The 15,520-nt window shown below is 36.9% G+C and overlaps 1 protein-coding gene across 1 annotated transcript; it reads right to left on the bottom strand.

Annotated features, from left to right (window-relative positions):
- Window positions 1-96: 96 nt before the first annotated feature.
- On the bottom strand, window positions 97-15,360 carry LOC124531789 (serine palmitoyltransferase 2). The gene is made up of 8 exons (XM_047106316.1): window positions 15,017-15,360; window positions 12,007-12,198; window positions 2,924-3,078; window positions 2,628-2,832; window positions 2,105-2,332; window positions 1,391-1,622; window positions 765-1,110; window positions 97-459 (listed from the first exon to the last, which is right to left on the bottom strand). Exons 1-8 carry the CDS (start codon window positions 15,182-15,184, stop codon window positions 357-359), a joined length of 1,629 nt encoding a protein of 542 aa, XP_046962272.1. The 5' UTR covers window positions 15,185-15,360; the 3' UTR covers window positions 97-356.
- Window positions 15,361-15,520: the final 160 nt, after the last annotated feature.

The raw sequence follows: 15,520 nt of genomic DNA, 5'->3' as shown, positions 1-15,520 counted from the left end.
TTTTTCTGTTCAATTTGTATACGTATGTTTTCTGACTAATTTTATAATTGTTTATGCTTGACAGAAAAATCAATATTTAGTAAATAAAAGAGAAAAAAGCTTGAAAAAATAATTTATTGAGTATAACATATATACTAGGAAATAACAACGGAGGCGGGCGGCGCGGCCCTGACAGGTGCCCCCGGTTTGCGCTCGCCCGCCGGCGGGGGGGCGCAGGCTGACACCCGGGGGGCGCAGGCTGACACCCGGGGCCATCGCGCAGCTCAGTAGCGCGAGGCGCCAGCAGCGGGGCGCTAGCGGTGAGCTGCACGGCGCTAGTGACGGGCAGCGGGGTGCTAGTGACGGGCAGCGGGGCGCTAGCGGCGCGAGTAGCGCAGGCCGACTTCGTCCACGATGTCCTCCAGGGCCGCCAGGCACTCGTCCAGCTGCTCGCGAGTGTGCGCCGCCGACAGGCAGAACCTGATTTTTCAAAGAGCATTAGACGATTGAGATCTTTTGGTTCTATTTTAGTAAGGCGAATAGACGTCCCATTGAGGGGTTAGTTGAATCCGTCGGTTACGTGATATACATTTCCGTATCAAAAAAAAGATCTTTAAGCGGTCGTTCCGACCCTCAACCCTTTTTGGACGTGTCGGATTGCCGGCTCATCGGATTATGTGAGTGAGGGAGTAGAGTGTGGATTTGATTTACATATGAACATCTCGTCAGTCGTTCATGAGAATCGGAGCCGTTATCGTTTAGAGGAACTTAACGCAAAGGCTCACCGTATGCGTGCCTTGTTCAGCGGCGTGGCGGGGAAGCCGACGCCGACGGTGGCCACCCCGCGCGCCGTGAGCCGCTCCACGGTGGCCGCCATCTTGCTGAACGTGTACACGAGCATGGGCACGACGGGCGAGTCCTCGTGGCCGAACGTGAGCACGCCCATGTCGCGCAGGCGCCGCCGGAAGTAGTGCGTGTTGTCGCGCAGGCTGCGCACGCGCACCACGCCCGCCGGCGACGCGATGGCGCGCATGGCCGTCAGTACTTGCGCCGCCACGCACGGCGCCATGGAGTGCGCGTACGCGTGCGCGTGGCCCTGCGCGCGGACGCAGTTCACGAGCTCGGCCGAACCTGCCAACAGAAATACAACAACATTAATACTCAACTACTGTTCATGTTTATATTTATCAACTTATTTTATTAGTTGTCATTAATAGATGGCATTAGTAGGATATTAAATCGCGCTATAGATGTTTTCTTTTTGTTACAATATGTAAAGCAATGTTCCAAATAAAATTCGAGTTTCCTGGATCAATAGTACTTTCATTCGTCATCTAACAACTACGGAACTGCTTGTGTGATTTATATAAACTTTTGAAACACATGTTCAAGTTATTGTAGTCAGACTGACCGGCGATGTATCCGCCGGCGGCACCGAAGCTCTTGGTGAAGGTGCCCATCAGCACGTCCACGTCCCGCGGGTCGACTCCACAGTGGTCTGTGACTCCGCGACCGCGCGGGCCCATGGCGCCCACGGAGTGCGCCTCGTCCAGGTACAGCTGAAGCCCAAGCTGTTTCTTGAGCGCGACCAGAGCTGCCAGCGGCACTATCGAGCCCTCCATACTGTACACGCCCTCCACCACCTGAAAAGACGGACTGGATTTATATGTGCTCAAAAAATTGTGTAGAATGTTTAACCTTTTCTCATTCAACTGTCAGTATTTGTAATTAAAAAAAGATGTATTTATTACAAGGCCTTTGACTTCTGTTAGTTTCGTTAGTCGTCGTTAGGACATCACATGTGTATGTGTCTTTGACACTTGACGATTCGTATTACACACAATTCGTATGACCCAGTTACGATCATTATGTTATTACATTTTATAATTATGTACTTTCAGTGTAATAAAGACGCTCCGTAGTATCGGTTGGCTTGATAAACATATTGTTTTCTTTGCTTGACGACAACCCCGATTGCTCTCCGATCTACCTGACATCTGACATCTGACGAATTAAGTGAACGTGTGCTAACTAGCCCGTTCATTTTGGTCCTTCGAGCCGGATGTAGGTATGTCTCTTCATGACACGGCTAGAGCGTCATCACATAGTACGGAGTGCGACTCACGATGACGATCTTCTTCCAGCGCGCCTCGGCGACGGCGGCGCGCGCGAGGCGCTCGAGGTGTCGCACGTCGTTGTGTCGGAACACGCGCACCGTGACGTGCGCGAGCCGCAGGCCGAGTATCAGCGACGCGTGGTTGTTCTCGTCGCTCAGCACCAGCGCGCCGGCGCCCAGCAGCCCGGGCAGACCCAGCGCGTTTGTGGCAAACCCCATTCCGAACACCACCGCCGACTGCACCACAAATGTTTATGACTTAGAAAAAAAATATGACATGATCTTCAGACAGGGTGTCAGCAGAAGTCACGGTAGCATGCGTAAGCGATCCCGTGGCGCCCGCCGAAAGACGGAGAGGGTACCGCTGGTTTTTTAGTGGGTAAACCCGGGTGTCCTGGGTGCACTCGGCGTCCAGGAAACCGGGGAGTCCCACACACCCCCCCACTTCCATCACGCGGGGGAAGCGCGTAAAGAGTTTTTCCAGCGAAAAAAAAAAAAAAGGGTGTCAGCAGAAGCATAAACGGCTCGGTACCTCGACGCCGAGGAAGTCGGCCGTGGTCCGCTCGAGGTCGCGATGCAGGCGTGAGCTGCCGAGCTCGGCGCGCGGCGAGCAGTGCGCGAGTCCATAGCGCCGCACAGCCGCCTCCGCCGCGTCCGCGCACGCGCCCCGCGGCGCCGCGAAGCCCAGGTAATTGTACGAGCCCAGATTGATGCAGCGCCGCTCCGTGCCCGTGAACCTGTTACCAGAGGCGGCGAGAGTAATCCACGCGTCTCGGCCGAGTCTCAACGTGTGGAGCTCTATGGTCGGGAGTCGTGAGGCAGTCGTACCCGAATGACCAATTGTAGTCGTCCGTGTAGCGCTCCTTCAGCGTGACCTCGGCGCCGGGCGTGGAGCAGATGGGTCGGTTGAAGATGTGTCGGACGCGCCGGTACACGTAGCGCGAGTAGAACTGCTCGAAGGGGTTGTACAGCGGCGCGTAGCCCTGCGGACGACGTCAACTAACTTCAGTAACGACCTACACTATAGCAAATACACCATTACAATTTTGTTAATAGTGTTTAAAGAAAGTAAACTAGATTGTGAGGCAGTTACATAAAAATATAGCGACAAGTCTAAACAATATTTGTAATCAGTAATTACACTTGTCACTTCACTTGAGAAGAAATGTGACACGGTGACAAACGATAACGATTTCTAGGAAGCATTTGATAAAATGCAGCTCGGAAGTCATTCAGTACAAGTATTTATTAACGCATTTTATTTTAAATAAACCTAACAGTAAATTCTAATACAAAGTACTATATAAAAACTAACCACCTTTTATAATTCTAGGTATATATTAAAATAGATTCGATCATTATCAGCACCAATCTTACATAGTATCAACATACAAACAGGTTATTAGTGTGGTAGTTTATCATTAACCCACCATCCATCATGTTATATATTAATAATATGAGGGCAAAACTATTATATATAATTGCGTATATATAAATATAAACGACAAATTTTAATATAAGAAAATTACATATAATTAATTACGATGTGTACAAAGTTTATCGTTACGAGGTAAAAAACAATGATAAAATACTTTCTCATTATAAATAGTAGTATTTTTTTTATATACAATAAGAAACCGCGCCGGCTTCGACAATTTCTTTTTCGAAAAAATGCTTGCAATAACAACGGAAGCCTGTAAATTCCCATTGCTGGGCTAAAGGCCTCTTCTCCCTTTATGAAAAGGTTTGGAACATATTCCACGACGCTGTTCCAATGCGGGTTGGTGGAATACAAATGTGACAGAATTTCTATGAAATCCGACACATACAGGTTTCCTCACGATGTTTTCCTTCACCGCTGAGCACGAGATAAATTTTAAACACAAATTAAGCACATGAAACAGCGGTGCTTGCCTGGGTTTGAACCCGCATTCATCGGTTAAGATGTACGCGTTCTAACCACTGGGCCATTTCGATTCCGGGTGCAATACTGATACTAAATATACTACAGAATTTGTTCATTTACGACATCACTTTAGAAAACTCTCAATTTATCAGTATTTCTCTACGATAATGTACACGTATTACACATATGAAACCTCCTCTTGAGTCAATCTATCTATTTAAAAAAACCGCATCAAAATCCATTGCGTTATTTTAAAGATCTAAGCTTACATATGGATAGACAGCGATAAGCGACTTTGTTTTATACTATGTAATGATAATGATAATGGCTATCAAGATGCGAGTATAATTAATTATATGTGCTATGTCTGTGTGCATATGTTGAATCTATACACAGACAGAGTCGATATCTGGCAATGTGTTGAAGGGCAGGTGAGTATTATTTATTTCTGTTTGATTAAATCAATTCAATAACTCATAAAACATCATGTGCTATATATGCATTTAATATAGTTCTTATAGAATACACCACAGAGTCAAAACATGTTCTTTTTTTAAATAAAATATATACTTTGGATACAATTGAATCTATGTAATCTATACATATAATAAAATTGGAGTGTCTGTTTGTAATACAAAAAAGCTCTTTATTACTTAATGCATATGTATGTATACACGGTACATATACCAAAACAACATTTTTTACAATTTTGTCTGTCTGTCTGTTTGCCGGCTAATCTCTGGAACGGCTGGACCGATTTTGATAGGACTCTCACCGGCAGATGATTAATATACTAAGGAGTAACTTAGGCTACAAGTTTTTTTGTTTAATTCAAACGCGTACAAGGTCGCGGACACAACTAATATATAATATACTGCGCACGCCTCGAGGGCCTAACGTAAAATACGTTCCTGCCAAATACAAGAACATAAACTTACTTCAATGCAATTATTCGGTATGATACAATTTTTAATTTCATTTAAAAATTAGTTAATAATAATGCTGTTCTAATTAAAAATATCTGTGTAGTTATTATATAGCGATAACAAGTTTTCATTTAGGATTTGATTAAAATTATAATTTAATAGATGAAGAGTATCAACAGAACCGAATTTAACCATCTCGGCGCTTCGGGAATATCATATATACATTTGGCGCCCTTTGATACTTGATTAATATTAAAAAAAACTTGTATTTTATATTTGATCGACAGACATAATATTGAAATGTAATGGTTAAAAATTAAGGCCGTATGTCCTGCAAACCTGGGCGTGAACCGAAATCATCGGTTTAGATGCAAGCGTTCTAACCACTGGGCCATCTGTGCTCATAATTTTCAATGGATGGAAAAAATACTTATGCATTTAAACTTTAACGAACTAATACTAAAACGACAGGTTGACTTTTGGTCAATAGAATTAATCTGTATACTTCCGAGGCACAAAATTCTAATAGTCTAGATTAGGCTTATCTGATACACCATACATACATGACTAATGTTCTGTTATCGCAATATCTTATCAGTACTCGGGCAGAATTGTTACTTATACAAGTAACGAGCCCATAGAATATTCAATAGCTCGCTGTCGCGTCACCGACGTCGAAATAGTCCGAGAGAAACTCTGCTAAATCGCGTGTGAAATGATATAATACTATTCGAAATATTTGTAATTACGCTCGTAATCTCGTCTGATGTGTAGTTTGTAGCGTCATGTTAAATCTATGACACTTCTGTTAGGCAAAAATAGTTTTTCAAATAGAATGTGTTGATCCAGAGATAAGCGCGTTAAAGCAAACAAAACTCCTCAGTTTTAAATAGAATTAATTTTGATCGCGATTATACCTTTCTTGTTATTTTATTTGTTTCTTGCTCGTTACTCGGAAACGACAGTACATTAATAATGAAAACTCTACCATCATTGTTATTTGTATGGTATTTCTATTATTGAACTAAACTATATAGATTTCGTCTGCGTGTTATGGGGGGTGCAAGGCTGTTTGCAGTACTTGGAATTCAGTCTTGCCTCATGCAAAATACAGACGAATTGATAATCTTCTTTTTGAAGTCGGTTAAAAATGTCACCAGATTCGGTTTACTGGTTTAACTGTGGAAGCATAACAGGCTCAAAGAGTAACATTCACTCTTATAAAATTGGTATAAATAAATTATCACAATGAATACACATAATTATAATGGATACAATCAAAAATCTGTCTTTCTTTACAATTATTCACTTTTATCTAAATAGATATGAAGCTCAAATCTCTGATGAGCGATACGTCGATTACGTATAGAAGGAAAAGTAATCAGCTTAATAAGGAGGGAATGACGTCATTGAGCTAAGGATCGGGTTACAAATCGTATGTCTGCCAAGTAATCGCTTTTTATTAACTTCGCACGATAAAATAAGAATTCAACTCTATGACCTCTTCGTAAAATATAGATTTATTAATGAATATTACAATATAATCAGTATAAAGCCGAACGAACTATTTGCCTAGATGACTATTTAACTAAAGCGAGCTAATTTAAGTTACCATTTTACTATTAAAACATGTGTATACGCTAAACATCCATTCTATATTACAAACTCTGGGTCGCTACTGAAAAATTTTCTATAGAAAAACCCCAATAATTTTTCGTCGTATGCGGTCTTACCAACCACTAGACCAATAAAATAGGTAGTCATGCATACAGCATTTAAATACATTTTTTTATGGTATAAGATGTTGGACGAGCATATGGGCCACCTGATGGTAAGTGGTCACCATCACCCATAGACAATGACGCTGTAAGAAATATTAACTATTCCTTACATCGTCAATGTGCCACCAACCTTGGGAACTAAGATGTTATGACCCTTGTGCCTGTAGTTACACTGGCTCACTCACCCTTCAAACTGGAACACAACAATACCGAGTACTGTTGTTTGGAGCTAGAATAACTGAAGTAGGTGGTAACTACCCAGACGGGCTTGCACATAGCCCTACCACCTACAACTTTCGGTACTCTTGGAAATCAACCGGAATGGAAGTCGGAGAATAGGCTTTTCTAGATCATGTAAATATATGTAACAGTCTCCGCCTCCTTAAACTATCATTTCTAATAATATAAAACAATTTATCTTAGCACTAGCGCGCACTAGTAACTTTTGTCACGATGACTGTTTCGTCACTCTTGTCAAATCCGTGAATATGTACAGATGCAGGCACAAACGTCACCCAATTGTCACGTCGTAAAGTGGGCGCACCTCCATACATATTCATGGACACGACAAGAGTGACGAAACAGTCACCGTGACAAAAGTTACCAGTGCGCGCTAGTTCTTAAAAAGTCTTGACAAAAAAAACGTTATGATTATCATCCGTCATTATCATCTTCGGCTCATTACATAAACATCTGATTTTAACAGACTAAGTTATTAGCTGGACTTTGTTTTATAAACTTGTGTGTCGACTTATCAAGGTCGGACGTTTTTAGTAGAGATCTAATATTACGTAAAACTATTCCAATTTTAATCACGTTAAAAAATTATTTACTAAGTTTTTCTAAATTTTGTAAGTAATTCTCAATTTAGGACGACCTCCGTGGTCGAGTGGTGTGTACACCGGTTTTCATGGGTACGCAACTCCGAGGTCCCGGGTTCAATTCCGATGTAGATTATTATTAGTTTTCTATGTTCTCTTGGATCTGGGTGTTTGTGGTAACGTCGTTACTTCTGATTTTCCATAACACAAGTGCTTCAGCTACTTACATTGAGACCAGAGTAATGTATGTGATGTTATCTCATGTTTATATTTAATTTCGAATTCTACTTATAATAATAGTAATAAATTTAATATTAAAATTAATTATCTATATGACAATATCATAATAATATGACTCGTAAGTCTATATATCTTCCTGCTTGAAAACACATTGATGAAATAATATACTTTAACCTAGAGTTATGTAGTCTAAAGAAGAATTCAAAATCAGTTCATATTATTCGAACAGGAAATGAATCTTAGAATATTCTGAATAAGATATACTATCGAATAACAATATCGCATCGACTATCGAACACGTCATAATTCATCGATTTAAAAAATATCGATATAACGCTACTGGTTTACTAAATTGAGGACATAGATATCAGTGCGTAAAGCGAACGCATACTACTGTAGTTGAATCAACTCACACTCAACTGTAGTCAAGAATGTTTGAAAGGTAGTAAAGTACAGGTAGGTAGTGTTCATTTCCCACTGCTGAGATAAGGCCTCCTATTCCATTAAGTAGAGTGTTTGGAACATATTCCACCACGCCGTTCCAATGCGGGTTGGTGGAATGCACATGTGGCAGAATTTCGATGAAATTACACACATGCAGGTTTCCTCACGATGTTTTCCTTCACCGCCTAGCACGAGACGAATTATAAACACAAATTAAGCACATATACATAGTGGTGCTTGCCTGGGTTTGAACCCGCAATCATCGGTTAAGATGCACGCGTTCAAAGCACTAGGCCATCTCAGCCCCATTTGAAAGGAAACAAGAGAACATTTTATAGAAATTACATTTAATATGCACATAAGAAACTACTTATGACGTAAAGGGTATAAATAAGATTATAACAAAAAGGAACAGCAAAAGTTTTATTCTATAGTTATATTATAAATGCGAAAGTAACTCAGAGTTACGCTTTCACGACCAAAGCACTGAACCGTTTGATAAGTTTGTATGAGGCAAGATCGAACCCCAAGGAAGGATACGCTTTTTATAGCTAACACCTGACGACGAAACCCCTCAAACGCCAACGAAGAGTATGCCGTATATGCACATGGGTATTAAAGTAAACAGTTAGTTTAGTTACATATTCTATGACTAAAATATTTCACATCTGTGTATCTCATATTCTTTGGAATATATCATGTATAAAAGTCGAAGCATTGCATATGTAAAACAGAGTGTCTATCAAGTGCGACACAGTCCTTATAATTGAACCGTCTCCTTAATAAATCGTGAACTAGTTAGTGACTTTCATTATCCTCGAAATCAGCCCAGCAACAAGACTGACCAACCAATCATTATCATTACACAGTATAAAACAAAGTCGCTTCCCGCTGTATGTCCGTATCAATGCTTAGATCTTCAAAATTGCGCAACCAATTTTAATGCGAGTGAGTCGAGATGGCCCAGTGATTAGAACGCGTGCATCTTAACCTATGATTGCGGGTTCAAACCCAGATAAGCACCGCTGATTCATGTGCTTAATTTGTCTTTATAATTTATCACGTGCTCGGCGGTGAAGGAAAACATCGTGAGGAAACCTGCATGTGACTAATTTCATAGAAATTCTACCACATGTGTATTCCACCAACCCGCATTGGAACAGCGTGGTGGAATATGTTCCAAACCTTCTCCTCAAAGGGAGAGGAGGCCTTTAGCCCAGCAGTGGGAATTTACAGACTGTTGTTGTTTGTTGTTGATTCGAGAGTATATGGGCAACATATAAAGAAACAAGAAAAACTCAGTATTTCATTTCGTATCAGCATTGAACCCGTGTGATGCCGGAGAGGGACGCTAGTGTTACGAGAGTAACTTTAGTCTTCAATACGGTGTTATGACATTTGATTCTATATCATTATTTATATCACATTATTATTGCATATTATTAATATAGCAGGACCTATTGAATTTACTGTATTATATACAATTATTATTGTAATTAATTGATCAATAATTTGTATAACTGTAATTAATATTATTTTATATGGCATAGCATTTAATAGTGGCATGTAACACTATTTCTTATTTAAAGTATGAGAGATCTGTCATTATAAAACAATTGGACGATAGCGGGGCATTCTAACAAAAGATAGAGAGATTGGAGCATCATTGTAAAACGATAATATTATTTTGGCCATCCCGAACTACTGAAATTACACTATATAATTGTTTTAAAAGAAAAACAATTCAATAAAGAAATATCCACGATGTGTGACGTGTGTACGAGTATATTCATGAATAGTTCCATTACTACAGAATGAAATAAACGATCCCGAGATTGGAAGTACAATTATCTTTTACATTGAGGTTGCGTAACACATCCCATTAAATTAAGCCTGCATATTTTTAACCCAAACCGGCGAGACTCATTTTTAATGCGTTTAAATTCTAGCAGACATATTTAATGTAAAACGTACCCTGGAAAATCCATTTCTATAATTTCGAATGATACATCACACTACAAAGCAATATCATGATTAAAACGACGTGGAAAAAATAGTCATTGTTAAAAAAAAAGTTAAAATAAATATGGCCGGCGATGTGTAGCATTCGATGCTATGTATCGCTAGGTAGGTATTAAAAGAATCATTAATCTATTCTTAATTATATTTAATGTATGTTTATTATTATTGACATAATATAAATAGCGACGAAGTATACAGTAGCTGTCCTTGCGGCTTTACCAGCTCAAATTTATATCACACAAACCGGGCCTCCCATTTCATATCCTTAACAGATGAATTGAAAAAATAGTTCCGAAGCGGTTGGTCTCATATATTACGTATGTGACAATTATTAGACAGTTATACAAATAATGTATTTACAACGCTACTAATATAGTTTATATATTTTTATATGTTATAACAAAATTGAAACGTTGAGATACGAGTTGTGCCTTTCGAACTCTTAAAAATTCTTAGACATTGATTAAGTATCCTAGGATTCTACCTTGTGGAACACCGTAAAGTACTAAGTTTTGTTACAATATATATAAATATATAGATGGTGTCAGTAGCGTTCGAAATACATTATTTAGATAAGTATATTATTTAGATAGACTAGCGTATATAAGGAAAAAATAGGCTTTATGCGTGGTTACAATTCACTTACAAAGATTTAGAATTAATGGTGGAGTATTTATGATTATGTTTATAACAGACTCCGTCGCAATAGAAAATTATTATATGTCTTTCTCTATACACATACCTTGCTTTAAGTAAAATAAGAATTTTAATTTTGCCTTTCGGTAATTCAACGGGAAAATTTCACCAATCTACGCAAACAAGATTTATACAGTAACTATTAAACTATTTAAATCATATTTGTTTAATATTTAAGAAGTTAATTTTAATAATTCTTTTGTAAATTAATAATCCAAATATTAATTGGGTATCAATTTTTTGTAAAGACATTTTGAAAATTTTGTTTATTGTACTTATAATAAGAAACACATCTTTAAATATTCACCAATACATAAAAAAAATTCATACTTAAAATATTATGTTTTACCCAAGTATTCGATGACTTACATAGAATAATGCGGAAAACCCAACCTAAAGGAAAATCGTTTTACATTATCTTAACATATTTTACCAACATCGACTTCATAATAACAAGCAATTTAAAAACAAAAGATATTGTTAAAAGATAATAAGAACTCAATATGATAATTTTTGAAATAAATGCAAACTACCGTCACGACTTGACGACCTCCGTGGTCGAGTGGTGTGTACAGTGCAGTGTGGGTTCGATTCCCGGCCGAGTCGATGTAGATTATCATTAGGTTTCTATGTTATCTTGGGTCTGGATGTTTGTGGTACAGTCGTTACTTCTGATTTTCCATAACACAAGTGCTTTAGCTACTTACATTGGTCAGAGTAATGTATGTGATGTTGTCTCATATTTATCTTAAAATATATATACAAATGAAAATGAAATATCGTCCGTCCTTAAGCACATCTCTTTAGAAAGGCTAAACTGATTTCTTATTTTTTTAGTATCGTAATATGTCAAAAGAGTTTTATTAATGCCTAATTAGAAACTACTAAATCCAATATACATTATTTTACACCAGAGATTGGTTTGGAGGTTTTAATACCGATATTTGTATATATACGACCGTTTTCACTAGCTTTAATTTCGGAAATACTGATGTGACAAGTATAAATTTTATATTTTTGTATTAACATAAAATATAACTTTGTATGTAACAAATATATTTATTACGACACTTACTTCTCTGTTCCTTTCTGTGGCGACTTTTGGTTTAAACAGCAGCTGGTTAACAAAGCCGAGGAACATGAGGATGTAGAGACCGATATGAGTCAGGGCCGCCGTCATCAGCGAGCACTTCTCGAACGAGCCCGGGAAGATGTCGTGCTGCGACCAATCCATCCAGGGCGCTTTCTCCCTTTCAATCGCCATTTTCTGAGGATAAAGAACAATACTAATTCATATCAAATGCCTTCAACGTGGATACATGTCGGATTATAATTTTAAAACAAAAAAATAATAATAAGAAAAATCATAACCTTCTCTAGGTCTCACCAAGTAAACAGACTTCTCTAGACTCGTCTGTGTTGTTATTCCTATGGTACTCGAATGAAGCTGCACACAAACCGCCAGCGCTAATCACTGTTGGTGGGGATGGTGTCTTTATATAAGTTGAGGATAAAAATAAGGAAGACCGATGGAACATACGTGGGAAAAACAAATATAATTACCTAACACAATGAGGAAATTTATATCGCTTATTACATAAATATCAAAATACTACGTAAATACAAAATTACTATTTTAATATATTTATATCTTCTATTATAACAAAATAGGATCGTCTTTCACTAAATGCATATGTATACACGGTACATATAACAAAATAACTTTATTTTCAATTATCGATAATATCTGGAACGGCTTGACCAGTTTTGACGGGACTTTCGCTGAGAGATAGCTGATGTAATAAAGAGTAACTTAGGCCACAATATTAACTTTTTCGTTGATTAACTTCAAAGCGCACGTAGTCGTAGACACGGCTAGTTTATAAATATAATTAAAAGAAACGCATGAAAGGCTGTAATTATAATCGAGAGTTTATATACCGGATGGAAAATAATTATTTACAGTTTCGACAATGTTACAGTTCGTGTAATACGCGATCTGGCAAAACATTAAAACATAATTATGATGGTGATGTCATTCAGACCAATAGACAACGATCAGTATCAAGCAATATTAGGCAACGGACGTATTATATTCCTCAGATCAATCTCTGACACCGCGGTCACTCTCACTAACTGATATATTAGTGTCAAGTGTCTACACAATCACGAGTGTACTCTACAAATGCGATGAGGGAAAACCGAAAGAATTTAAGCGCAGGACCAAATGCTGAAATTGCTTTTCGAGGCGCAGAATAGAGGAGTGAGTTAAAACATTACTGCTGAAATATATGTAGATAAACATATACAAGGCGTAAAAGAGCCATTTTCGATTTTGAATAAAAACTTTTTTAACCAAACTTTTTTAGCCAAGACGAAGGAATAATTTTAAATATACGACGTAATGTAACGGAGGTTTTTATATTTGGAACCATTGCTGTAGCCGTTAATTCACATAATTAACTGAAATGAATGGACAATAAGAGGAACATATGCAGTGAATAATTACAATATATAAATAACTACAATTATGATAAAAATAAAAAAGTTAACAATGTAATTATTAAAAATTATATTATGAGAAATATTGTGAGGACTTGTAACAAATACGAATATTTACTACATATAGTATTCATGTGATATCAAGACTTAATATGGGGTATAAATAAAAACAATGGAATTTTACATATAAAAAAATGTTTGTAACAATTGATACTAACAAACCGTTGTACACTTGTAGGTTTTCTCATGATGAGTTTCTTCAGCACTATGTATGAAATGAGTTAAAAAAAAGTAATCAAATATACGACAAGGGCTTACTGCTTCACCCCCATGGGCATAGCATATTGTGATATAATCTTAACCTTTCTTAATTAATCAGCTATATAATATTAAGAGTCATTTTTAAATCTTGTGTTTAAACATTTTTTTGTACATTTGCCCGTCATATCTTTATAACTTTATAGGCATAATGTAACTTATGCTAATAATACCTTAATGTTGAAACAACTAAAAATCCTTGGGTATATACATTAACTAAGGAGTAACTAAGAATAATTTAATGTAAATCCGATCTATAGTTGTATATTGATACTAAAATTAGATTTACTATACACATCAATTTGTCATCATCATCTATAAATTATTAATCACACTCGTCTCTAAGTCTTGACAATTTCTGCTAAAATAAAACACAGTACAAGTCATAGCAATGTAATATAAACGTCGTAATCAACATACTCGAGGAAGTCTACTGTAGGAGTGAACTAGTGAGCAGACTATTAATAGGAATAAAATACAGAGATAAATAAAAGAAAGCATTCTTCATCATTCATCTATTTCAGATGTTTAATTTACTTAAAACTCTTTGAAAATTTTAATTTTTAGTTTTACTGTTTGATATTTGAATTGAATTTTGCTGTATATTATGCAAGGTTTAATTAAATAAGATTAAATATGTTACTCTTTTATATTGTAATTATATAAGTTTTAATAAGTTCAATTATTGAATATACTTTCAACTGTTAATATTTACTACATATTAATTAATTTTGTATGGCATCCAACAGAAAAACTTTTTCTGGAGATAACTAACTGTAATTTTTATCTTAATTTAGACATGTTAAACTTTAATTTACTGTTATTTTTTTTTTAACTTGTTTCAGACAAATAGTTACAATTAATTTAATAAGACCTACGGGTATTTAAATCAAAATAATTTGTTTTACTTTTTAATATATTTACACGAATTTTGAATGGATTAAATGGATTGAGACTAGACTATCATTATACTTATAAAAAGTTTTAATTAGTACTACACTAATTACCTTTTTTCTTCTAATTTAACATGAGAGTAGAGAATTTTAATTGAAAAATTATAATGATACTGGTTGCCGATAGCAACAATCAGTTATTAAAGTAGCCTTGGTAATCAATTTTCTAAATGTGACGAAGTATCAGTGGGTCGCACCACATTAGGTCACTGTTCTATTGGGGCGTGTCAGCCCTGTCATCAGAAAAGAGAAATTACAGGCACCGGCAATTTACGATGTTAACCTTATTTATTAATAAAACATTCTACTTACATTAAAGCCATTTGTAGTAGGCTTAAGCTTAGATTTTTCGTAACCATTTAAACCATGGTGAACTTTTCCGTTTCCAATGTTTTTGTCACTATTATCACATTTTATGTTTTCACTTGCTGAACTTCTTTCATTTAATGAAACACAACCATTCACTTTAGCAGCCGCCATCCTTGTGGTGGCGGAATCTAATCTGCAATCACTCAATCAGTGATATTTATTTAAAGTATTCAGTAAAATTACAAAAGCGTTAAGCGATAACTATGCTTTTAATTGATTTCAATTTTGAACGTACTCTCCTTACAAAGAATACACTTATGAAATTGCTGCATTAAAGCGCCGCAGCGCGTTATTATTTTAAATAGTGATACTGTTTTATCGACAGTTTTGGCATACGTTTATTTTGACATTGGTAACATGCGTTTAAAAACTGGGAAACTGGAAAGGCAGATAGAACAATATTTTCCATTATTTATTACCTATTTTATTTAGAAATAAATAATGTTA

This window comes from Vanessa cardui, chromosome 8 (genome assembly GCF_905220365.1).
Source record: "Vanessa cardui chromosome 8, ilVanCard2.1, whole genome shotgun sequence".
Lineage (NCBI taxonomy): Eukaryota > Metazoa > Arthropoda > Insecta > Lepidoptera > Nymphalidae > Vanessa > Vanessa cardui.
This window is presented reverse-complemented; position numbering and strand designations above follow the sequence as displayed.